We start from the raw sequence: 26815 nt of genomic DNA, 5'->3' as shown, positions 1-26815 counted from the left end.
CAGTGTAGTGGTGTGTGTTTTCAAAGTGTATATCATTGCTGAAATTTAATCCAAGCTTCAGATATTGCAGTATTCTAATTTCTCAGTCTATCCAGGTTTTTTCCACTCCATTCAAATCTGTGCCATGTGTCCTTTATCTCTGTGGGCCTGAAATTGAATCTTGATGTGATCAAAGTGATTGCATGTTTTCCCAGCAATCATGGAGAGCCATTCTGAATCCTGTGTTTTCCTTCTTTTAGGAAGATGTGGAAACAGGGGTTCATCTTGATCCATTGCTGAAGGAAGTTATGTTCAATCCATCATATGAAACTATGTTTGCACCAGAGGTAAGGCTTGGTACTTTCTTTGAAATTGCTTTTTTTTTTGCACATAGTTACATGTTCAGCATTCACCTTCAAAGACATTGCCATAACTGAGATTTCCACATCAATTTTTCCAGTTTGTAATGTTAGTTTATGAAACCTAAAAGAAGTTATGCATCTATATGACTTACAAACTGTTGTGTTGATCTTGTAGTTTCTATGGGGTGCAACCCAACACCACCCAAAACCGTCAAAAAATCCTGCTTGCTCCTGTCTGTCTGCCAACGCCAACTGTATTAAGTTGGTGTTGGTGTATTATCCTGGTCAGTTGGTTTCATAACATGCTCAGTTAGCATTTTCTTTAAACGTGGCCGGAGAGTTGCTAAGTTATTGTGGTGCATCTTGTTAATGATACACAGTGCTGCTGCATGCATCATTGGTGAAGGGTTTGAATGTTGAAGGTAGCAAATGGAATGTCAATCAAGCAGACTGTTTTGTCCTTGATGTTGCTGAGCTTCATTTACATATGGATCATTTACATATGGAAATGCATTCAATCGGACAACTGGAATGTATTCCATCACAGTCGTCACTTATGCCTTGTAGATGGAAGAAAAGCAATTGGATAAATACATGAAGAAGGAAAAGTTTGTAGGCATGTGGAAAAAGAGCAGGAGAGTGGGATAAAGTCAATTGCTTTTCAAAAGAACAGTTGCAGACTTGGTGGACTAAATTACCCCTTTTTGTGCTGTACAGTTCTGTATTTTCTGCTTGTTGGCCTTTGGCAGCATCACTTGCACCCGTGCTGGGCTTCACGTATATGCTGATATCACCAGCTGACCTGCCCTGATTTCCCCCGTAGACCCCAGCACCTGTTCTGGTTGTCTGATATCCAGTCTTATTTGAACCACAATTGTTACTTTTAAATATTAGGAAAGCCAAAATAATTGTATTCAACCCCAACACAGGCTAATAAAATTAAAATTCTGGGGGTACTGGAAATATGAAATAAAAACACCAAGTACGGGAGAAAGTTAGCACGTCTGGCAACATCTGTGAAGTGAGAAACAGAGTTAACACTTTGAGTCTGATATGACCTTCTTTCAGAATTTCTCCAACAGAAACCATTTACTCAGGCTGTTGATTCCATCCCTTTCTGGTAACCACTGCCAGACTATTTACAAACTCAGCTGCTCCACCAAAATGAAAAGCTAATGAGAAAACAAGTAAATATTAACTCAACTTTGGAACTCACCATATATGAACTAAATAAAAACCAAAAGAACTGTGGATGATGTAAATTAGAAACAAAAACGGAAGTTGCCAGAAAAGCTCAGCAGGTCTCAGAGGGGTTCTGAGGAAGAGTCAATGGACCCAAAACGTTAACTCTGATTTCTCTTCACACATGCTGCCAGACCTGCTGAGCTTTTCCGGCAACTTCTGTTTTTGTTTCTAATTTACATCATCCACAGTTCTTTTGGTTTTTATTTAGTTCATACATGGTGAGTTCCAAAGTTGAGTTAATATTTACTTGTTTTCTCATTAGCTTTTCATTTTGGTGGAGCAGCTGTCTCTTAATTTTGTAAGCTTTCCCAATTTGATCACTCCAGATCTGGCCCTTAGATGTTCAATAAGTGTGCAACTGCAATATAATGTTACAACGTTTGTTTGCTTAACATAATGAAAACTGATTCTGTACATTGTAGACTAGAGAGGGAAGAAGCTAAATGTTTCATTGCGAGCATTTGTAGATAATGCAGCACATACTTTCAACTGGAAATCTACAAAAGATATCTTGGTTTCCGAGGACTTCACTTGATCAGTGGAAATATATTTTGTATTGAGTTAGTGCTTCCCTATGCCTAGGATACACAATTGGAATAAGTAAAACAAACAAGGCGCAATGTTGGCTTTCTGACTTTTGATGCTCTTGGGTAGCTTTTTCAATTTCAGTTCAGTAGATGATTTATTTTGCTCCATTTGATGATTTTGTGCAGCAAAAAAAATTAAACTCATTCATGTGTTTCTGTTTTATGGCATATCGTTAATGATGTATATTGGTTGATATAACTTATCTTCCTATCAAGTTTTTAAAATGAAGATCGGGGGTGCAAAATAACTTTATTCTTTGTAGAGTAGTACGAAAGGAAAATAGGCCTGTGGTCTTTTAAATAGGATTTGTGTTCTGTGATTGAATCATGCAGGAGCGATGAGTTATTTATAAATGGGGACTGCCTGACTGAGGCAATAAAAATATCTGTACAAATATTTTGTTTAAATTACAGAACCAGTAATTTTTAAGTAATGTACATAAATGTGCATTGGTGTGAATATCAATATAATATAGTCAAATTTATTACGTGTATCATGTGTTAAGTGACTGAAATTGAAAAATCATGCCTTCAGAAAAGAGTTCTCTAAATTTATGAATAATGAATTTGTGTTAATGATAAAAATGTGCTATTGCTGCAGTTTGTGCCCTGGAGAAGGATATTAAACTGAAGTTTTAGGGAGCCAAGACGAAGTATCCAAGGAGTGGGAAGGTGCATGGAGAGTGAGGAGGGACAAACAGCACTACTGTACAGAGTGGCCTTGAAAGAGGAGGGATCAGGAAGAGTGGGGGTGTGAGTAGTTTTTGGTGAACAGAAATACACTGTGCATGAAGAAAAAGTTGTTGAGCTCCCAGTGCAAAAGATAGTAGCATCAGCAGGGACTTAAACAAGGGCAAGAATAGGAATTTGTTATTCCTGGTTACAGTGTATTCAGGAGGTATATAGAAAAGGGAAGAGGAGACAAAAGGTGGAATATGGCAGTTTTGATTTAAAAAGAAATACATTTTTCTGTACAGAGCTATAACAGTATTAGAGAGTTCAAAGATATAATGTTAGGTTTGAATTAAGGAGCTGAGGAGGCGTCGTTACACTGCTGGCTGTTTACTATAGACCACCTAGTAGCGAATGGCAATTGGAGTAGCAAAGGTAGTATTTTATATTAGGGACAGGTGGTCTGAGGTGCATTTGTTTTAATGCGAGAAGTGTAGTGGGTAAGGCAGATGAACTTAGGGCTTGAATTAGTACCTGGGAGTATGATGTTATTGCTATGACTGAGACTTGGTTGAGGTAAGGGCAAGATTGGCAACTAAATATCCCAGGATATAGATGCTTCAGGCAGGATAGAGAGGGAGGTAAAAGGGGTGGAGGAGTTGCATTACTGGTCAAAGAGGATATCACACCTGTGCTGAAGGAGGGCACTATGGAGGACTCGAGCAGTGAGGCAATATGGGCAGAGCTCAGAAATAGGAAGGGTGTGGTAACAATGTTGGGGCTGTACTACAGGCCTCCCAACAGCGAGCGTGAAATAGAGGCACAAATATGTAGACAGATTATGGAAAGATGTAGGAGCAACAGGCTGGTGGTGATGGGAGATTTTAATTTTCCCAACATTGACTGGGATTCACTTAGTGTTAGGGGTTTAGATGGAGCAGAATTTAAGGAGCATCCAGGAGGGTTTTCCAGAGCAGTATGTAAATAGTCCAACTCGGGAAGGAGCCATACTGGACCTGGTGTTGGGGAATGAGCCCGGATAGGTGGCTGAAGTTTCATTAGAGGATTACTTTGGGAATAGTGATCACAATTCTGTAAGTTTTAGAATACTGATGGACAAAGACGAGAGTGGTCCTAAAGGAAGAGTGCTGAACTGGGGGAAGGCGAACTATAGCAAAATTCGGCAAGAGCTGGGAATGTGGATTGGGAGCAGCTGTTTGAGGGTAAATCCACATTTGATATGTGGGAGGCTTTTAAAGATTAGAGTGCAGGACAGATATGTCCCTGTGAAAATGAGGGATAGAAAGGGCAAGATTAGGGAACCATGGATGACAGGTGAAATTGTGAGACTAGCAAAGAGGAAAAAGGAAGCATACATAAGGTCTCGGCGACTGAAAACAGACGAAGCTTTGGAAGAATATTGGGAAAGTAGGACCAATCTGAAATGAGGAATTAAGAGGGCTAAAAGGGGTCATGAAATATCTTTAGCAAACAGGGTTAAGGAAAATCCCAAAGCCTTTTATTGATACATAAGGAGCAAGAGGGTAACTAGAGAAAGGGTTGGCCCACTCAAGGACAAAGGAAGGAAGTTATGCGAGGAGTCAGAGAAAATGAGTGAGATTCTTAATGAGATAACATGGTGTAGAGCTGGATGAACACAGCAGGCCAAGCAGCATCAGAGGAGCAGGAAAGCTGACGTTTTGGATCGAGACCCTTCTTCAAAAATAGGGGAGGGGAAGGGGATTCTGAAATAAATAGGGAGAGAGGGGGAGGCGGATAGAAGATGGATAAAGGAGAAGATAGGTGGAGAGGAGACAGACAGGTCAAAGAGGCAGGGTGGGAGCCAGTAAAGGTGAATGCAGGTGGGGAGTTAGGGAGGGGATAGGTCGGTCCAGGGAGGACGAACAGGTCAAGGAGGCTGGATGAGGTTTGTGGGTAGGAGATGGGGTTGGGGCTTGAGGTGGGAGGAATGGTTAGGGAGGCGGGGACGAGCTGGGCTGGTTTTGCGATGCGGTCGGGGGAGGGGAGATTTTGAAGCTTGTGAAGTTCACATTGATATCATTGGGCTGCAGGGTTCCCAAGCGAAATATGAGATGCTGTTCCTGCAGTCTTCAGGTGGCATCATTGTGGCAATGCAGAAGGCCCAGGATGGACATGTCGTCCAAGGAGTGGGAGGGGGAGTTGAAATGGTTCGTGTTGGGAGGTGTAGTTGTTTGTTGTGTTCCACAGAGTGGTCCCCAAGCCTCTGCTTGGTCTCCCCAGTGTAGAGGAGGCCACAACGGGAACAGCGGATGCAGTATACCACATTAGCAGATGTGCAGGTGAACATCTGCTTGATGTGGAAGGTCTTCTTGGGGCCTGGGATGGGGGTGAGGGGGGGAGGTGTAGGGGCAGGTGTAGCACTTGCTGCAGTTGCAGGTAAAAGTGTCAGGGGTGGTGGGGCTGGTGGGGAGTATGGAGTGGACAAGGGTGTCGCGGAGAGAGTGGTCCCTCTGGAAAGCAGATAAGGGTGAGGAAGGAAAAATATCTTTGGTAGTGGGGTCAGATTGCAGATGGCGGAAGTGTCGGAGGATGATGCGTTGGATCCGGAGGTTGGTGGGGTGGTACGTGAGGACGAGGGGAATTCTGTTTTGGTTGTTATTGCGGGGAGAGGGTGTGAGGGATGAGTTGCAGGAAATGCGAGAGACACGGTCGAGGGTGTTTTCAACCACTGTGGAGGGGAAGTTGCAGTCCTTGAAAAACGAGGACATCTGGGATGTACGGGAGTGGAATGCCTCATCTGGGGAGCAGGTGCGGCGGAGGCGAAGGAATTGGGAATAGGGGATAGCATTTTTGCAGGAAGGTTGGTGGGAGGAGGTGTATTCTAAGTAGCTGTGGGAGTCGGTAGGCTTGAAATGGATATGGGTTTCCAGGTGGTTGCCAGAGATGGAGACAGAGAGGTACAGGAAGGAGAGAGAGGTGTCAGAGATGGTCCAGGTGAATTTAAGGTTGGGGTGGAAGGTGTTAGTGAAGTGGATGAACTGTTCGAGCTCCTCGTGGGAGCACGAGGCAGCGCCGATACAGCCATCGATGTAACGGAGGAAGAGTTGGGGGATAGGGCCAGTGTAGCTACGGAAGAGGGATTGTTCCATGTATCCTACAAAGAGGCAGGCATAGCTTGGGCCCATGCGGGTACCCATGGCCACCCCCTTTTTCTGTAGGAAGTGGGACGAATTGAAGGAGAAGTTGTTAACGGTGAGGACGAGTTCAGCTAAGCGGATGAGGGTGTCATTGGAGGGGGACTGGTTGGGCCTGCGGGACAGGAAGATGCGGAGGGCCTTTAGGCCATCTGCATGGGGAGTGCAAATGTACAGGGACTGAACGTCCATGGTAAAGATGAGGTGTTGGGGACCCCAGGGAATTGGAAGTTTTGGAGGAGGTGGAGGGCGTGGGTGGTGTCATGGACGTAGGTGGGGCTCGGTTTTTTAGTGTCCAATAAAGCCGAGTAGAATTGTGAGTTCAGGTTGTGGATCCTACGAAGAATAAAAAACAGGAGAGGTCCTTTGCAGGTCTGGGAGAGGGAGATTCTTAATGAGTACTTTGCGTTGGTATTCAGTGAGGAGAGGGACATGACGGATGTTGAAGTTAGGGATAGATGTTTGATTACTCTACATCAAGTCAGCATAAGGAGTGGGGGGAAGTGTTGGGTATTCTAAAAGACATTAGGGTGGACAAGTCCCCAGGTCCGGATGGGATCTATCCCAGGTTACTGAGGGAAGCGAGGGAGGAAATAGCTGGGGCCTTAACAGACATCTTTGCAGCATCCTTGAGCACGGGTGAGGTCCCAGAGGACTGGAGAATTGCTAATGTTGTCCCCTTGTTTAAGAAGGGTAGCAAGGATAATCCAGGTAATTATAGACCGGTGAGCCTGACATCAGTGGTGGGGAAGCTGCTGGAGAAGATACTGATGGATAGGATCTATTTACATTTGGAAGAAAATGGACTTATTGGTGATAGGCAGCATGGTTTTGTGCAGGGAAGGTCATGTCTTACCAACTTGGTGGAGTTCTTTGAGGAGGTGACAAAGTTGATAGATGAGGGAAGGGTGTAGGTGTCATATACATGGACTTCAGTAAGGCGTTTAATAAGGTCCCCCATGGTAGGCTGATGGAGAAAGTGAAGTTGCATGGGGTCCAGGGTGTACTAGCTAGATGGATAGAGAACTGGCTGGGCAACAAGAGACAGTTGTAGTGGAAGGGAGTTTCTCAAAATGGAGAACTGTGACCAGTGGTGTTCCACAGGGATCCGTGTTGGGACCACTGTTGTTTGTGATATACATAAATGATCTGGAGGAACGTATAGATGGTCTGATTAGCAAGTTTGCAGATGATACTAAGATTGGTGGAGTAGCAGATAGTGAAGGGGACTGTCAGAGAATGCAGCAGAATATAGATAGATTGGAGAGTTACACGGAGAAATGACAGATGGAGTTCAATCCAGGTAAATGCGAGGTGATGCATTTTGGAAGATCCAATTCAAGAGCGAACTATACGGTAAATGGAAAAGCTCTGGGGAAAATTAATGCACAGAGAGATCTGGGTGTTCAGGTCCATTGTACCCTGAAGGTGGCAACGCAGGTCGATAGAGTGGTCAAGAAGATATATGGCATGCTTTCATTCATCGGACGGGGTATTGAGTAGGTCAAGAATTGGCAGGTCATGTTACAGTTGTATAGGACGTTGGTTCGACCACATTTGGAATACTGCGTACAGTTCTGGTCGCTATGTTACCAAAAGGATGTGGATGCTTTGGAGAGGGTGCAGAGGAGGTTCACCAGGATGTTGCCTGGTATGGAGGGCGCTAGCTATGAAGAGAGGTTGAGTAGATTAGGATTATTTACATTAGAAAGACGGAGGTTGAGGGGGGGACCTGATTGAGGTCTACAAAATCATGAGAGGTATAGACAGGGTGGATAGCAAGAAGCTTTTTCCCAGAGTGGAGGACTCAATTACTTGGAGTCACGATTTCAAGGTGAGAGGGGAAAAGTTTAAGGGAGATGTGCGTGGAAAGTTCTTTACGCAGAGGGTGGTGGGTGCCTGGAATGCGTTGCCAGCAGAGGTGGTAGAGGCAGGCATGATAGCGTCATTTAAGATGTATCTAGACAGATACATGAATGGGCAGGGAGCAGAGGGATACAGATACTTGGAAAATAGGTGACAGGTTTAGATAGAGGATGTGGATCGGCGCAGGCTTGGAGGGCTGAAGGGCCTGTTCCTGTGCTGTAATTTTCTTTGTTCTTTTATTTCCAGAAAGATGACTAAGTAGTGAAGTAATGATAATGGTGAGACTTCTGTTATCCTTAAACAGGTTGGGGGTAGAAGGAAGCTTATGATAAATGCCAGGCTTATAATACAATAAAGGAGGAAATAACACAAAAAATAAGATGACCAAAGAGTGTGTGTGAGAAAAAGTTCATGCACAGCATTGAAGAATCACAGAAGTGTTATGACGCAGAACGACAATAAGACCATAAGGCGTAAGAACAGAACTAGGCCGTGGGCCCCATCAAGTTGCTCCACCATTTGATCATGGCTGATATGTTTTTCGGCTCCATTCTCTTGCCTTCTGCCTATAAGCTTTGATCCCTTCACCAATCAAGAATCTATCTTGCTCTGTCTTAAATACACTTAATGACTGGGCTGCGACAGCCCTCTGTGGCAGTCAGTTCCATAGATTAACCACTCTCTGGCTGAAGAAATTCTTCCTCATCTCAGATCTAACGTGTCATCCCATCACTCTGAGGCTGTGCCCTCAAGTCCTAGTCTCTCCTGCTAGCGGAAACATCTCCACCTCCACACTATCCAGGCCTCTTAGTATTCAACAAGACACAATGAAATTCCTCCCTGATTCTTCTAAACTCCATTGTGTAGAGACCCAGGTCCTCAACTGCCCCTCATATGACAAGTCCTCATCACCGGGATCATTCTTGTAAGCTCAGTGGTGTGGGGTTTAGATGTTATAGGAAGGATAGAAAGGGCGGCAAAAGAGGAGGGGGGAAGTGGTGTTTTTTGATGAGGGAAAATCTGAGGGATTATCCAGTGAAACCATTTGGGTGGATCTCAGAAATAAGAATGGGATGATCACCTTGATAGGATTGTACTGTAGATCCCCTGATTGTCAGCAGGAAACTGAGGAGCAAATATGTAAGAATAATAGGGTTGTAATAGTAGGGGTTTTTAACTTTCCAATATAGACTGGGACTGCCATAATATAAGGGCTAGGACGGTGAGGAATTTGTTAAATGTGTTCCAGAAAATTTAGTTTATCAAGATGGAGATGTACCTACTGGAGGAGTAAAACTTTACTTTCTCTTGTGAAATAAGGCAGGGCAAGTGACTGATGTATTAGTGGAGGAGCACTTTGGGACCAGTGATGATAATTCTATTAGTTTTAAAATAGTTACAGAAAAGGATAGGTCTTGTATACAAGTTAAAGTTCTTTAATTGGAGTAAGGCCAATTTTGATGGTATGAGACAGGAGCTTTCAAGAGTTGATTGGAGTAGACAGTTTGCAGGTAAAGGGACAACTGACAAGTGGGAGGCTTTCAAAAATGAGATAACGAGAGTTCATGATGAGAGAGGCATCATGTTCCCTTTAGAGTGAAGGACAAGGCAGGTAAGAGTAGGGAACAATGGATGAATAAAGATGAATAAAGCTCTGGTCAAGAATAAGGAGTAATATATTTGGTATAGACAATTGGGATCAAGTGAATCTCTTGAAGGGTGTAAGGGCTGTAGGGGCATTCTTAAGAGGGAAATCAGGAGAGCAAAAAGGGGATATGAGATAGTCTTGGTGGTATAGTCGACAGTGAAGAAGGTTATATAAAGATTACAAAGGGGTTCTTGATCAGTTGGGCCAATGGGCTGAGGAGTGGCAGTTTAATTCAGATAAATGCGAGATATTGCATTTTGGTAAAACAAACGAGCAAGACACATACAGTTAATGGTACCCTGGGGAGTAGTGTTGAACAGAGAGACCTAGGCATTCAGGTACGTAGTTCTTTGACAGTTGTATCACAGGTTGGTTTCGAAGGCATGTGTGCTACATGCCTTCATTACTGAAACCATTGAGTATAAGTGTTGAGCCGTCATGTTGAGGTTGTACAGGACGTTGGTGAAGCCACTTTTGGAGTACTGTGTACACTTCTGGTCACCCTGCTTTAGGAAGGATGTTATTAAGTTGGAGAGGGTTCAGAAAAAATTTACCAGGATGTTGCTGGAACTGGATGGCTTGATTTATAAAGAGAGGCTGGATAGCCTGGGATTTTTTTCACAGGAGTGTAGGAGGTGGAGGGGTGACCTTTATAGAGGTTTATAAAATCATGAGGGACAGAGATAAATTAAATGACTATGTTCTTTTCCCAAGGGTTTGGTTGTTCAAAAGTAGGAGGCATATTTTTAGGATGAGAGGGGAAAGATTTAAAAGGGACCTGAATGACAACTTTTTCCACACCAAGATTTGTATGTGGGATGAACTGCCAGAGGAAATGGTAGATGCATGTATAGTTACAACGTTTAATTGAATTTGGATAGATACATGAATAGGCAGGTTTAGTGGGATATGGGTGAAATGTAGGCAAGTGGGACTAGTTAAGTTTGGGAAACTTGGTTGGCATGGATGAGTTGACTGCAGGGTCTGTTTCCATGCTGAACCCCTTCCAATGCCTTCCTTAGGTACAAAACTGCCCACAACTGTTCGCAATATTCCAAATGTGGTCTGACCAGAGCCTTATACGTCCTCAGCAGTACATTCTGCTCTTGTGTTCTAGCCCTCTTGAAATGAATGCTAATATTGCATTTGCCTTCCTAAATGCCAACTGACCCTGTGTGGTAACCTTAAAAGAATCCTGAACTAGGACTCCCAAGTCTCTTTGTGCTTCAGATTTCTGAAGCCTTTTCCCATTTAGAAAATAATTTATGCCTCTATTCTTCTTACCAAAGTGCATAATCTCACACTTTCTCACATTGTATCCCATCTGCCATTTCTTTTTCACTGCCTGAGCCTGTCCAAGTCCTTTTGCAGCCTCCCCACTTCCTCAAAGATCCTGCCCCTTCATCTGTTTTTGTGTCACCTGCAAACTTAGCAGCGATGCTCTCAGATCCCTTGCCCAGTTCATTAATGTGAGAGTCAGTGGTTGACTCTCAACTGCCCTCTGAAATGGCCTAGCAAGCTACTCAGTTGTATTAATTGCTACAAAGTCAACGAAGAACTGAAACCAGATGGACCACCTGGCAATGACCTAGGCACTAGAGAAGACAATGGGAAAACCAGCCCTGTAGATCCTGCAAAGTATCCTTACTTACATCTGGGGTCGACTGCTAAAATTGGAAGAGCTATCTTACAGACCAGTCAAGCAGCAACCTAACATTGTCTGTCAGTTATGTTTCCATGGGTTTGACTCTGTCCCAAATAGAACCATCACCATCCCAGGACAGACCCAGAAGGTGTGGCGGCACAGTGGCATACAGTTGGGAGGGAGTTGCCCTGGGAGTCCTCGACAATGACTGTGGATCCCATAAAGTCTCATGGCTTCAAATTAAGTATGGGCCAGGAAATCTCCTGTGGTTACCTCATACCATCCTCCTTCGGCTAATGAGTCAGTGCTCCTCCATGTTGAACAATGCTTGGAGGAAACACTGAGGGTGGCAAGGGTGCAAAATGTATTCTGGTTGAGGGATTTCAATGCCCACCACCCAGGATAACTTGGCAGCAGCACTACTGATCAGGTTGCATCCTAAAGAGCATGCCTGCTAGATTGTGCCTGTGGCCCTCTGTTGAGGGGACCAACAAGTGGGAAAAATACTTGACCACCTCCTTATGAATCTGCCAACAGCAGATACATCTAACCATGACACTATAAGTAAGAGTGACTGCTGCACAGTCATTGTGGAGATGAAATCCCACTTTCGTTTTGAGAATACCTTCCATCGTCTTGTGTGGCATTATCACCATGCTAAATGGGACAGACTTCAAACAGATCTAGCAACTCAAGATTGGTCATCCATGAGGTGCTATGGGCCATCAACAGCAGCAGAATTGTATTCCGGCGCAATCTGCAACATCATGGCTTGACATACCTCCCACTCAACCATTTCCATGAAGCCATGATGTGGAGGTGCTGGTGTTGGACTGCTGTTGTTGGACTGGGGTGGACAAGGTCAGAAGTTACACAACATCAGTCCAGCAGATTTGTTTGAAATCACAAGCTTTTGTGGCACTGTCCCTTCGTCACATGAAGCCAAGAGATCAACCTGTAAGAGGACATGCCAGGATCAGCACCATGCATACCTGAAAACGAGGTGTCAATCTGGTGAAGCTACCAAACAGGACTACTTGCATGCCAATTAGCATAAGCCGCAAGTGATACACCGAGCAAAGTGATCCCACAACCAACCGATCAGATCTAAGTTCTGCAGTCCTACCATATTCAGTTGTGAATGTGGTGGACAATTAAAGAACTCATTAGCATCTACCTGACAATGTGGAAAATTGCCCAGGTATGTCCTGTAAACAAAAAGCAGGACAAATCCATCCCAGCCAATTACCACCCCAGCAGTCTACTCACTACCATCAGTAAAGTGATGGAAAGTGTTATCAACAGTGCTATCAAGCAGCACCTGCTCAGTGACGCCGAGTTTGGGTTCCGCCAGGGCCACTCAGCTCCTGACCTCATTACAGCTTTGGTTCAAATATAGAGTAAATTACTGAATTCCAGAGGTGAGGTGAGGATAACAGTCCTTGACACAAAGCCGCATTCGACCAAGTGTGGCATCAAAGGACCCCTTGCAAAATTGGAATCAATGGCCGAACTCTTTGCTGGTTGGAGTTGTACCTAGCAGATAGCTTGTGGTTGTTAAAGTCAGTCAGCTCAGTTCCAGGACACCTCCAGAGTAGTGTCCCAGGCCCAACTATCTTCACCTGCTTCATCAATGAACTTCCCTCTATCACAGAGTCAGAAGTGGGGATGTGTGCCGATGATTGCATATTGTTCAGCATCATTCGCAACTCTTCAGCTATGGAAGCAGTCCAAGTTCAAATGCCACAAGATCTAGACAATATCCAGGCTTGGACTCAGAAGGGAAGTAACATTTGTGCCAAACAAATGCCAGGCAATGACCATCTTCCAAAAAAGGACAATCTAACCACCACCCCTTGACATTCATTGGTGTTATCATTACTGAATAAAGAACAAAGAAAATTACAGCACAGGAACAGGCCATTCGGCCCTCCAAGCCTGCGCCGATCCACATCCTCTATCTAAACCTGTCACCTATTTTCCAAGGATCTGTATCCCTCTGTTCCCTGCCCATTCATGTATCTGTCTAGATACATCTTTAATGATGCTATCGTGCCCGCCCCTACCACCTCTGCTGGCAACGCATTCCAGGCACCCACCACCCTCTGCATAAAGAGCTTTCCACGCATATCTCCCTTAAACTGTTCCCCTCTCACCTTGAAATCGTGACCCCTAGTAATTGAGTCCCCTACTGTGGGGGAAAGCTTCTTGCTATCCACCCTGTCTATACCTCTCATGATTTTGTAGACCTCAATCAGGTCCTCCTCAACCTCCGTCTTTCTAATGTAAATAATCCTAATCTACTCAACCTCTCTTCATAGCTAGCGCCCTCCATACCAGGCAACATCCTGGTGAACCTCCTCTGCACCCTCTCCAAAGCATCCACATCCTTTTGGTAATGTGGCGAGCAGAATAGTTTAGGTTAGATGGGCTTCAGATTGGTTTCACAGGTCGGCGCAACATCGAGGGCCGAAGGGCCTGTACTGCGCTGTAATGTTCTATGTTCTAGAACTGTACGCAGTATTCCAAATGTAGTCAAACCAAAGTCCTATACAACTGCAACATGACCTGCCAACTCCTGTACTGGATATTCCACTATCAAGATCCTTGGGGTTACCATTGACTTGAAACAGTGGCTTCAAGCCTAGGAATACTGCAGCAAATAACTCATCTTCTGACTCCCAAAAGCCGCACCATCATCTACAAGGCACAATTCAGGAGCATGGTGGAATACTTTCTGCTTTCTTGGAATGGGTGCAGCTCCAACAACACTCAAGAAGGATGACATCATCCAGGATAAAGCACATCCACACACATCCACAAACATCCACTGTCACTACCACCAATGCTCAATAGCAGCAGTGTACATGATCTACAAGATGCACTGCAGAAATTCACCAAAAATCGTGAGACAGCACCTTCCAAACCCACAACCGCTTCCGTCAAGAAGGGCAAGAGCAGCAGATAACCTGGAGACACGGCCACCTGCAAGTTCCCCTCCAAGCCATTCACCATCCTGATTTTGAAATATATCACCCTTTCTTCACTATTGCTGGGTCAGAATCCTAGAATTGCCTCCCTACGGACATTGTAGGTCAAACTACAGTATGTGGACTGCAGTGGTTGAAGAACGTAGCTTGTTACCACCAGCTCAAAGGCAACTAGGGACAGGCAATAAATGCAGGCCAGCTGGTGATGCCACATCCCACAAATGGATAAAAAAGAAACAAAATAATGTGTAACATGAATGATAGTGGCCCCGTACTGACCATTGTGGAACACTTCCAGTCACCAGCTGCCTTCTGTAAAACACCCCTTTTATCCCTACTCTCTGACTTCTGTCAGTCAAACATCCCATCCTCTATCCATGCCAGTATTTTACCCCTAAGAACGTGGGCTCTTATTTTGCTTTGCAGCCTCATGTGCAGCACCTTGTCCGAGGCCTTCTGGAAATCCATGTCGATCACATCTACTGGCTCACCTTTGTCTAATTTGCTTATTATCTCCTCAAAGAATTCTAACAGATTTGTCAGGCATGATCTCCGCTATCAAAGCTGTGCTGCTCTGCCCTATTTTACCATGCACTTTCAAGTACTGTGCGATACCATCCCTAATAATGGTCTCTCAAATCTAATCAATTTCTGACGTAAGGCTAACTAGCCTATAGTTTCCTAATCCTTAAAAGAAATAGAATCCCAACAAGTCCACACCCACCCACAGAGCATCCCACCCAGACCCATTCCCCCATAAACCCACCTAATCTACACATTCCTGAACACTATGGGCAATTTAGCATGGCCAATTTACCTAGCCTGCACACCTTTGGACTGTGGGAGGAAACCGGAGCACCCGGAGGAAACACACGCAGACACGGGGAGATTGTGCAAACTCCACACAGACAGTCGCCTGAGGGTGGAATTGAACTCAGGTCCCTGGTGCTGTGAGGCAGCAGTGCCAACCACTGAACCACCGTGCCGCCCCTTTTTTCAGTAATCCTCACCCTAACCCTATCGCCTTTCTCCCTTCTTAAACAGGAGTGTTTGATTAGCTGTTTTCCAGTACTCTGGGACCTTTCCTGACTCCACTGATCCTGAAAAATCACCACAATGCCTCTTCAATTTCCTCAACTATTTCCTTCAGAATTCCGGGATGTAGTCTATCTAATTGGGGTGATTTATACATTGAGAGACCTTTCAGCATCCTCAGCACCCTTTACTTAGTTATGTCCATTACACTCACCTCTGCCCCCGATTCTCTTGAAGCTCTGGTATGCTGCTGGTGTCTTCCACTGTGCAAACTGATGCAAAGTACCTATTCAATTCCTCTGCCATTTCTTTGTTCCCCGTTACCACTTTTCTCTAGCCTCATTTTACATCAGCCTAATGTCCACTTTTGCCTCTCTCTTACCTTACCCTCTATACATGTAAGAAAAACTGTTGCAATCTTCTTATGAGAATAAGCTAGCTAGTAACATATTTCATCTTCTTCCCCACCCCAATTGCTTTTTTACTTATTCTCTGCTGGTTTTTCAAGGCTTCCCAACGCTGGCTTCCCACTAATCTTCTGCTTTTATGCTGTCCCTGACTTCTCTTGTCAGGTTGCCTCATCTTGCCCTCAGTAAGCTGTTTCTTCTTGGGGATGAATTTCTGCTCTGCCTTCCAAATTGCCCTCAAACACCTGCCATTACTGCACCACTGTCTTCCTTGCTGGGCTCCCCTTTCAATTTAACTCTGGCCAGCCCCTCCCCCATGTCTTTGTTTACTCAATTGTGATACCATTATATCTGATTCCACCTTCTCGCCATCAAACTGCAGGGCGAATTCTATCATATTATGGTCATTGCCCTCTAGGGGTTCTTCACCTTAAGCACCCTAATCCAGTCTGCCTCATTACACGTGACCAAATCCAGAATTGCCTGTTCCAGAGTGGGCACTACCACAAACTGCTCCAAAAAGAACCATTTCATAGATATTCCATGAATTCCTTTTCATTAGATCTACTCACAACCTGATTTTTCCCAATCCACCTGCATGTTGAAGTCCCCCATGATTATTGTAATAGTGTCTTTCTTACATGTCTTTTCTGTCTCCCGACTTATTTCGTTCTCCACATCCTGACTACTGCTAGGAGGCCTGTACACAACTCCCGTTCGTGTTTCCTCAACTCTACCCACACAGATTCTGTGCCTTCCAACTCCATATCACTTCTTGCGATCAAATTAATTTCATTTTTTACCAGCAAGGAGCACTGTCCCATCTGTCTGACCCTTTTGATAGGACATGCATCTTGGGATTATATATTTTCTAGCTCTGTCCCCTTGCAGCCACATCTCTGTGACACCTACAACATTATACCTGCCGATTTCAATCTGCACTACAAACTCATTTACCTTGTTTTGTACACTGCATGCATTTAAGTGCAACATCTTCAGTTGACTGCCTTCTTCTCGTGGATGTCATCTTATCTGCTGTGCCTGAAGTTAGATTCCTGTCTCTGTCCTAATACTTGTTCTGGAAAGTTTAATAGCATCTACCAAGCCTTCCCCCGCACCCACCCCCCTTCAACTTTTTCCATAATTTTCCACGCATCTGAACTGACTTCCCAAACTATTTAGCATAAAGCCCTATTTAGAGTTCTAGCTACACTATTCTGATCCCAGCATATTTCAAGTGGAACCTATCCCATCGGAACAGCTCTCTCCTTCCCCACTATTGGTGCCAATTTCTCATGAATTCAAATCCATTTCTCCCACACCAATCTTTAAGTCACGCAGTTACCTCTTTAATCTTGTTGCCCGTGTGCCAGTTTGCTTGTCACTCAGATTGTAATGCAAACATTATTGCCTTTTTGGTACTACCTTTTAATTTAGCCCCTACTGCTTATATTCCCTCAGCAGAACCTTTTTTCTCTATACATCTATACCAGTGCTATGGTCAATTTGCTTATTCTCCTTCCGGCGCCACTCTCATCCACAGAGGGAGCAAGAATCTCTAACCTCTTCAGACAAGTACAGGGGCTGAGGCTCTACTCCTGGATTGGTGTAACTTGGTGTAAATTGGTGTAACCTTCTATCCCTGACCACTGACTGCATTCAATGTAGTTAATCTAAGGGCTGTGTCCGCCTCCTGAGTGTTCACGTAACTTTCCCCCTCCCTGATGTGTCGCCGTGTTCGAAGCTCAAACTCCAGCTCATCAACTCTGAGCCGGAGTTCCTCAAGCAACCAACACTTGCTACAGGTGTGGTCACCGTGAACCACAGTGGTATCGACCAGCTCCCATGTTATTCTGTTACAACACATCACCTGGCCTGGCATCTCTGTTTTAATTACTTAGTTCTTAATTTGATTTGTAAAACTGTTGTACTACACTTTTAATTGATAGCCTGTATGTATTTCAACTTGTTAACTTCAATCTCAAAATAGATAGTTAAATTAGTTGTTATCACCTGTGATGTCACTCATGTGCTGGGCCTCTGATACTGGGCTTCAATTTATCCTGTCTTTTTAAAAATCTTACAAACTATGAGCCAAAAAATAAGGAAAAAGCACTTTTTTCCCTCAGCTCTGCTCTGCTCCGAATTCCTGAATTATATACTCACTCGGCTGTGTCTCACTCTGGATGTGATTTCTCTTCGCTGATAGTGCACAGCTTACTAAAGCTTTTCAGGCTGTCTGCACCAACTCTTTCTTTCTGAAAACCTTCGTCAAAGTCCCACGTAAGAGATTAGTGTGTAAAATTAAATTGCATTGGATTGGTGGTAGTGTATTGAGATTGAGACAAGAATGGTTGACAGACAGGTAACAAAGAACACTGATAAAAAGGTGTTTTCTGAATGGCAGGCAGTGACTATTGCTATGCCACAGGGATCAGTGCTCGCACCCCAGCTATTCAAAATATACACTAATGATTTAGGTGAGAGAGCTAAAAGTAATATCTCCAAATTTGCAAATGACACAAAACTGGGTGGGAGGGTTAGCTGACAGGATTGGGATAAATTAAGTGAGTGGGCAAATGCATAGCAGATGCAGTACAATGTAGCTAAATGTGAAATTGAAATTCACTTTGATAGAAAAACAGGAAGGCAGTTTGTTCTCTGAATTGCTGTACGTTCTCACAGGGGAATCTGCAACGAGACCGGTGTGTCCTTCTACACCAGTCGGTGAAGGTGACCATGCAAGGTGCAACAGGTGATAAAGAAGCCAAATGGCATGTGAGCTTTCATCTCGAAATGATTTGAGTACAGGAGCAGTGATATCTTGCTGCAGTTATACAACGCATTAGTGAGACTACACCGGGAATATTGTGTGCAGTTTCGGCCTCGTAAGCTGAGGAAGGGTGTCCTTGCTGTAGAGGAGTACAGTGAAATTTTACCAAACTGATTCCTGCGATGCTGGGACTGAGGATATGTTGAATTGGTTAGGATTATTTTCACTTAGATTTAAAAGAATGAGTGGGGATTTCATAGAAACCTATCAAATTCCACCAGGACTGGAGAGGATAGATGCAGAAAGGATGTTCCTGAGGTGCGGGAGTTTAGAACCAGGGATCACTTTCTAAGGATACAAGGTAAACCATTTAGGACTGAGATAAGGAGAAGTCTCTTCACCCAGAGAATGGTGAGTCTATGGAATTTCATACAATATAAAACATTATAGCACTTGGGATTAAAGGGACCGAAGCATACAGGGTAAAAGCAGGAACAGGCTATTGAGCTGGATGATCAGCCATGATCATAATGACTGGCTGAGCAGGCTCAAAGACTGAATGGCCTACTCCTGCTGTATTCTGTTTCTTTAATCAGTCTTCATAACTAAAATTTCTCATCCCTACAATCATTCTTCCAAATCCCTTCTGCACTATCTCTAACGTGTTCATATCCTTTCTATAACGCAGCATCCAGAACTGAGGTCTACAAAGTATCTGACACAAGTTCAATATCTCTTCCTTGCTTGTCTACTGTCTACCCATTAATAAAGTTAGAAGCCACACGACACCAGGTTATAGTCCAACAAATTTATTTGGAATCGCACGCCCTTGTGGAGTGCTGCTCCTTCGTCCAATGCACCTGACTTCATGACTGCACTTGATGAAGGGGCTGCGCTCCAAAAGCTTGTGTGATTCTAAATAAACCTGTTGGACTATAACCTGGTGTTGTGTGACTTCTGACTTTGTCCACCTCAGTCCGACACTGGCACCTCCACATTTTGGCTACCTATTAATAAGGCTGAAGGTACTGTATGTTTCATTAATTGCTGTCTCAAGTGTCCTACCACCTTTGGTGATCTGTGCTCATGTACACCCAGGTCCCTCTGGTCCTGCGTACCCTTTAGGATTATACACTATTTTATATTCTTCCAAGCAAAGCACTTCCCCTCACATGCACTGAAGCTGATCTGCCACCTATGTATCGACTATGTCAATGTCTTTTGGAGCTCTACACTGTCATCCTTTCAGTTTATAATTAACACCTTATAACACTATATTTTGCATTCTGTTCTATTACTCTGATGTACTTAAGGTGTGATTTGTCAGGTTAGCATGCAAAACAATACTTTTCACTGTATCTTGGTACATGTGACAATAATAAATCAAACCAAAATCCAAGTTTTGAATCATTTGTGAACTTTGAAATTGTTTCCTGCACACTAAGACTTCGATGATTCGTGTGTATCAGGAAACGAAAGGGTCCCAATACCAGACCCTGGGGAACTCAATAAAAAACTTTCCTCGAGCCAAGAAAATATTATTGACCACTAATGTCTGCTTCCTGTCACTCAGCCAATTTTGAATCTATATTGCTTCTATCCCTTTTATTCAATAACCCCTAGCTTTCCTCACAAACCTATGAGGTAGCACTTCATCACTTGCATTCTGGAAGTTAAATTTCATCATCTGCAATGGTTGGATTCGAACCCAGGTCCCCAGATGTTAGTTACCTGGGTCTCTGGATTGACATTCTAGCAATAATACCATTAGGCAATCACCTCCTCATTATTTTCACTTCATATTGCAAACATTTGCTTTACATTCAGTCATAACACTTGTGAACACTGTTTAAGATTCTGAAAGCACACATTTGAAAAATGTTAACTGTAGACATTGTGGTCTTTATTAACAATTTTATTGCTTTTGCAAAAATAGAACCAAAGTTCATATCAGTTAAACATCTGCAGTACCTAAGTATCTGGATAATCCAAAGGATAATAACTGTTGTATATTTTAAATGTGTTCTGTTTAGACGATCCTTGTTTTCAATAAATCTACCTTTGCTCATCATTGATGTTCTGCATAATTTGAAGTCTTACACTATAATGTCTCTGTATCAAATGTGTAGTGGAGCGAGTTGGATGTGGTCATACCACAAAATATCTCACCCGCAACATAATTCTTTTGGCAGCTTGAATGGTCACAATCTGTTCAATTGAGAATCTCACATTTTAACTCATTTTATTTCAGTTCTTTTGATTTTAGCCTTGATTGACAGCCCATTATTATGCATATAGGAATGTCATGAAATATAATTTACATCCTGAAAAAGAGATGCTGAAAATACTGAAAAAAGTCAGAAAGTGCATGCTTGAAATAACTGCACTAAATTTCTCATCTTTCTAAAGTCCAAAATCCGATTCGTCCTTCAGTTTCTTTTGGCAGACTTGAACCCTAAAAGAAGAAGCTTTTAGCTCCCCAGAATCTGTGTTAACTGCTATTTATAACTTCAGTGGACTGTGTTTTCCAGGATGTTGGCTAAGAGTTGGAACCTTTTGTTAATTGTCCATTAATTTCATTAACTGTAATTCATTGATTATATTTAATTGTATGCAGGCAGTGGCTTAATTAAATATTCGTTATACCTCTTATAGATAGACATAGACTAAAATTGTGGCTCCAGCATTCATAGTATTTTGCTTTTGTGTTAGTATCTAAGTGTGGTTGACAGTTTAGATGTATGTTTAATGTGTAATTCAGCACACATTTATAGATTAATTTACAGAGATTGCCTCCAGTTCCGTTCTTCACCAATAGGCTTTCTTGAATAGAACATACTTTGTTAATGACCCTATATCAAGGCAAATTTTATTATCCCACCACTTTTTAGTAAGTGCAGTACCAAGCTGGACAGGGTGACCAGAGCTTGCAAAAAAGCAAATTGTGGCATACTGTTTTGATGGCTTCACTTGAAATTTTTTGAAAGTATAAGGACTAGTTCTCTTTATTTTTCTGTATTTTTGACTAAAATAGGAAAAGGACTGTTAAAAATCGAAGATTGTGGGAGGGATTGCTGCACATGTTAAAAAGGCACATGGGTGTGTACAAAGTACACACAAAGATTCAGTCAGCAACAGATTGAATTGTAGAGTGGTGATCAGTTAACGCTGACAAAAGCCTCCCACCTACGTCTGGTTCCTGGGTGTGAATAATATGGCCGTAGTATGCAAGATAGTGGTGTCGGCAAGGTAGGCACTTTTTGGGGTGCTGGCTTGTCTGCTCTAGGTGGCTGCTTCCTCCCTTCTTTCCTTATCCTTTTTGTCTGTTTTAATTATCATTTTGGCAGCAGAGGAGAGCAGCTAGAGTCTTGGGACAGTCTGGCAGCCAATCTAGGGCCTTGTGGTTATGGTGTACCCAGAGCAGGGACTCCAGGTGGCAGCGGTATGGTATACCTGGACCCTACTTCAGGCAGCAGTAATGGAGCCAGGGACTCCTAGTTGTCAGCGAGGCAATAGTGGAACCTGGAGCTGGGTTGGGGCCTCTTGGTTGTCAGTGAGGTGAGAGCAGAGCTGGGGAGCAGCTCCTGGTGGATGCTCCTGGTTGCGGGAAGGTGCAGTTCCAGCAGGGAATTGTTGGCCCGTCAGAGGGTGGGCCCAGCAACAAAGAGATGGCGCCTGAAGAGTGGTGACCCTGATATTGGTGGATCCAGTGGGCAGGTGGCTGTGCGGGTATCGTTGGTCGGCCATGTCAGGACTTGAGATTCGTTCTGGAGGTGGCGGAATGAAGATTGACTTTCTTTCAGCATTTTTAATTCTTTCTATTCTTGAAGTATTCGAATGGCACCAGATTGTGGCGATAGTTGTAGCGTTTCCACTGTATTTTACTATGTTGCTCATTGTAGAGTACAAGTGACAATAAATCATCATCATCATCAAAAGCTTTCAGACCACTGGAAAGGGAAGGTGTGTGTGTCTCTTTGCACAACAAAAAAAAAGCCTGCAGAGAACCAATTTATTTGTTGCTGCAAGCTTTAGCTTTTAACCAGAAGCAAAGAGACTTTTGTAATGTGACCTAGTCAAAAGGAACCTGGAGAAGAGAAATTGAAATGCAGCAAGTCCTGACTAGTGAACCCTGTGGACAGGGACCATTGCATTGCCTTCCCAGTTTCTTCCCTCCACCCATAGCACTTTTATTTTCTGTGTGAAAGGAACTTTTATAAGACAGTTAGTCTGTTAACCTGAGTCAGAGATAGTAGGAACTGCAGATGCTGGAGAATCCGAGACAACAAGGTGCAGGGCTGGATGAACACAGCAGGCCAAGCAGCATCATAGGAGCAGAGAGGCTGACGTTTCGGGCCTAGACCCTTCATCAGAAAAGGGGGAGGGGAAGGGGGTTTTGAAATAAATAGGGAGAGAGTGGGAGGCGGATAGAAGAGGGATAGAGGAGAGGATAGGTGGAGAGGAAACAAACAGGTCGAAGAGGCGGGGATGGGGCCAGGAAAGGTGAGTGTAGGTAGGGAGTTAGGAAGGGGATAGGTCAGTCCAGGGAGGACGGACAGGTCAAGGGGGCGGGATGAGGTTGGTCGGTAGGAGATGGAGGTGCGGCTTGAGGTGGGAGGAGGGGATAGGTGGGAGGAAGAACAGGTTAGGGAGGCAGGGACGAGCTGGACTGGTTTTGGGATGTGGTAGGGGGAGGGGAGATTTTGAAACTTGTGAAATCCACATTGATACCATTGGGCTGCAGGGTTCCCAAGCGGAATATGAGTTGCTGTTCCTGCAACCTTCGGGTGGCATCGTTGTGGCACTGCAGGAGGCCCAGGATGGACATGTCGTCTGAGGAATGGGAGGGGGAGTTGAAATGGTTCGCGACTGGGAGGTGCAGTTGTTTATTGCGAACCGAGCGTAGGTGTTCTGCAAAGCGGTCCCCGAGCCTCCACTTGGTTTCCCCGATGTAGAGGAAGCCACAGCGGATGCAGTATACCACATTGGCAGATGTGCAGGTGAACATCTGCTTGATGTGGAAAATCTTCTTGGGGCCTGGGATGGGGGTGAGGGAGGAGGTATGGGGGCAGGTGTAGCACTTCCTGCGGTTGCAGGGAAAAGTGCCGGGTGTGGTGGAGCTGGAGGGGAGTGTGGAGCGGACAAGAGAGTCACGGAGAGAGTGGTCCCTCCGGAAAGCAGATAAGGGTGGGGAGGGAAAGATGTCTTTGGTGGTGGGGTCGGATTGCAGATGGCGGAAGTGTCGGAGGATGATGCGTTGGATCCGGAGGTTGGTGGGGTGGTACGTGAGGACAAGGGAGATTCTTTTTTGGTTCTTATTGCGTGGACGGGGTGTGAGGGATGAGTTGCAGGAGATGTGGGAGACACGGTTGAGGGCATTCTCGACCACCGAGGTGGGGAAGTTACGGTCCTTGAAAAACGAGGACAACTAAGATGTACGGGAGTGGAATGCCTCATCCTGGGAGCAGATGCGGCGGAGGCGAAGGAATTGGGAATAGGGGATAGCATTTTTGCAGGAAGGTGGGTGGGAGGAGGAGTATTCTAGGTAGCTGTGGGAGTCGGTGGGCTTGAAATGAATATCGGTTTCTAGGTGGTTGCCCGATATGGAGACAGAGAGGTCCAGGAAGGGGAGAGAGGTGTTAGAGGTGGTCCAGGTAAACTTAAGGTTGGAGTGGAAGGTGTTAGTGAAGTGGATGAACTGTTCGAGCTCCTCGTGGGAGCACGAGGCGGCGCCGATACACTCATCAATGTAACGGAGGAAGAGGTGGGGTTTAGGGCCGGTGTAGGTACGGAAGAAGGATTGTTCCACGTAACCTACAAAGAGGCAGGCGTAGCTTGGGCCCATGCGGGTACCCATGGCTACCCCCTTTGTCTGTAGGAAGTGGGAGGAATTGAAAGAGAAGTTGTTGAGGGTGAGGACGAGTTCGGCTAAGCGGATGAGGGTGTCATTGGAGGGGGACTGGTCGGGCCTGCGGGACAGGAAGAAGCGGAGGGCCTTAAGGCCATCTGCATGGGGAATGCAGGTGTAGAGGGACTGGACGTCCATGATAAAGATGAGGTGTTGGGGACCGGGGAATTGGAAGTTCTGGAGGAGGTGGAGGGCATGGGTGGTGTTACGGACATAGGTTGGGAGATCCTGGACCAAGGGGGAGAAGATGGAGTCTAGATAGTTGGAGATCAGTTCGGTGGGGCAGGAGCAGGCGGAGACAATGGGTCGACCAGGGCATTCAGGTTTGTGGATTTTGGGAAGGAGATAGAAGCAGGCAGTGCGGGGTTGGGGAACGATGAGGTTGGAGGCCGTGGGTGGGAGGTCACCTGAGGTGATGAGGTCTGTTAACTAATTAAGTCATGTGTCATCAGTTCATTGTTGTTTACCTATTGAGCGGGATTGGAGGGTTTGAGTTCAAGAAAGGCTGGATAGGCTGGGACATTTTTTCCTGGAGCATTGAAGGCTGAGGGCTGACCTCCAGAGAGGTTTTAAAAGTCATGGGGATCATAGACAATGTGAATAGCCAGTTGGAAAAAGACGATTTCCAAGTGTAGAGGAGTCCAAAACTAGAGGGCATACGTTTAAGGTGAGAGGGGAAAGAAATAAAAGGGACCTGAGAGGCATCTTTTTCACACAGACAGAATGAGCTGCCAGAGGAAATGGTACATTTACAGCATTTTAAAGACATTTGGACAGATATATGAATAGGAAAGGTTTAGAGCAATATGGGCCAAAGGCAGGCAAATAAGACTAGCTCAGTTTAGGAAACCTAGTCGACGTGGACCAGCTGGACTGAAAGGTCTGTTTCCGTGTTGTATGACTGTATGACTCTTTGAAAGATGATATCTCAAATAGTATCCCTGCAATTTTGCACAGGAAATATCAGCCTATGTTGCTTGCTTAAGTTTTTGGATTGGAATTTGAGCCCACAAACATTTCTGTTGAGAGTACTACCCCTGAGCTATGACTGACATCAGGGTCAGTTTCTGTCAAAGTGCATGCTACCTCTGCTGTCACAACTTGCCGCATCTTGGTGCAATTAAGTAAATACACATATGCTTTTGTCAAGATCTTAAGATACTTAAAATCCTAAAATTTCTGATTTGTCCATTCATAGTTCCCACCTACAATTTACACTGTTCTCCATCCACTGTTTTCCCTCCCTGGTTATGAACCATACAATTTTCACATCTATACTCCAGACCCCATGATGTTGTGTGCCAGGGAATTCAATGAATATGATTTATGTTTTAGTTCGTGCTTGTAACGTATGTTTATCTTAAATCCATTACTACAGTTTTACTGTACTCAACAAATCATAAATAATTCATTTCATTTTAATTCTTTCTACCTTTCAGTAGCTGTAGATAATCCTACTAACACTGCTTACCAGTTACTGAATGCTTTTGTTCAGCTGTTTAAATAATTTATGTATAGAGGAAGTGCTTCACAAATGAAAGACTTTGTAGATGTATTGCTGCACTGTATTTTCTGGTTACAATTTTGCAGTATTCTGCTGGAAAGGTGGGGTGGGCATTTTGAACAAGCAAAATAAGAGACAAAGGTTAATGCTGAATCTAATCCCACATATACAATTAATGTTCGAGTACTGTTGGTTATTTTATTCTGCTGCCTCCAGCATTGCATTGCAACCTCAGAATGAGAGTCTTAAAAAGCTGCTGCTGGCCTGTTGACCAGTCACTGCAAGGTTAATTTTCATTCATAATCCAAGAAAACGGAAATAACTGCGGATGCTGGAAATTAGAAACAAAAACAGAAATTGCTGGAAAAACTCAGCGGGTGAAGAGAAATCTGTGGAGAGAAATCAGAGTTAATATTTTGGATCCAGTGTTTTGAAGAAGGGTTACTGGACCTGAAATATTAGCTCTGATTTCTCTCCACAGATGCTGCCAGACCTTATGAATTTTTCCAGCAATTTCTGTTTTTGTTTCTAATTTTGGTTAGCTTTTGAGATAAATGAGGAACTTTAATATAAATTAAGAAAGCGTTGGGTGAGAAATTAGCAGGCTGGCCACCCACTTTAGAAACCCAGCCCATCTTCAAATATGCTGGTGAGCTGGGTATGAAATTCAGTCCATTGAACTATTGCCAATATTCTTTCACCTTAGATCAGTGTTATTTAGTTAGTATTTTGTAATTAGACTGCAGATCATTAGATAAAATTGTTTCCAAAATATTTTTGCAGTTAATGGATCGCTGATTAGTTCATTTGAATACTGCAATAACGGAAAACACCTAATAGGACATTTTTCTAATTTAGTTTCTTTTAAAAGAGTCTCTGACTATTTTCCTCATGATAATTTTTACTCATTTGGTTGTCACAACTTAATTTGTAGTCTGTGCTCGTTTTATGTTTCAACATAAATAGTGTCATTATGAAATCGACGACTGTATTTTAAAATTTTGTGGTTTGATGTGCT

At 44.0% G+C, this 26815-nt stretch overlaps 1 protein-coding gene across 1 annotated transcript in view; it reads left to right on the top strand.

Annotated features, from left to right (window-relative positions):
- The window catches only part of cdc40 (cell division cycle 40 homolog (S. cerevisiae)), a 134828-nt gene that overhangs the window by 3343 nt on the left and 104670 nt on the right, over positions 1-26815 (top strand). Inside the window, exon 2 of the mRNA XM_048596686.1 lies at positions 240-326. Coding sequence (XP_048452643.1) covers positions 240-326 — 87 coding nt within the window. The remainder of the gene's footprint in view (positions 1-239; positions 327-26815) is intronic.

The sequence above is a fragment of the Rhincodon typus genome, chromosome 5, assembly GCF_021869965.1.
Source record: "Rhincodon typus isolate 14 chromosome 5, sRhiTyp1.1, whole genome shotgun sequence".
Lineage (NCBI taxonomy): Eukaryota > Metazoa > Chordata > Chondrichthyes > Orectolobiformes > Rhincodontidae > Rhincodon > Rhincodon typus.
Note: the sequence above shows the minus strand (reverse complement) of the source record. Positions and strands in the feature narration are given on the sequence as shown.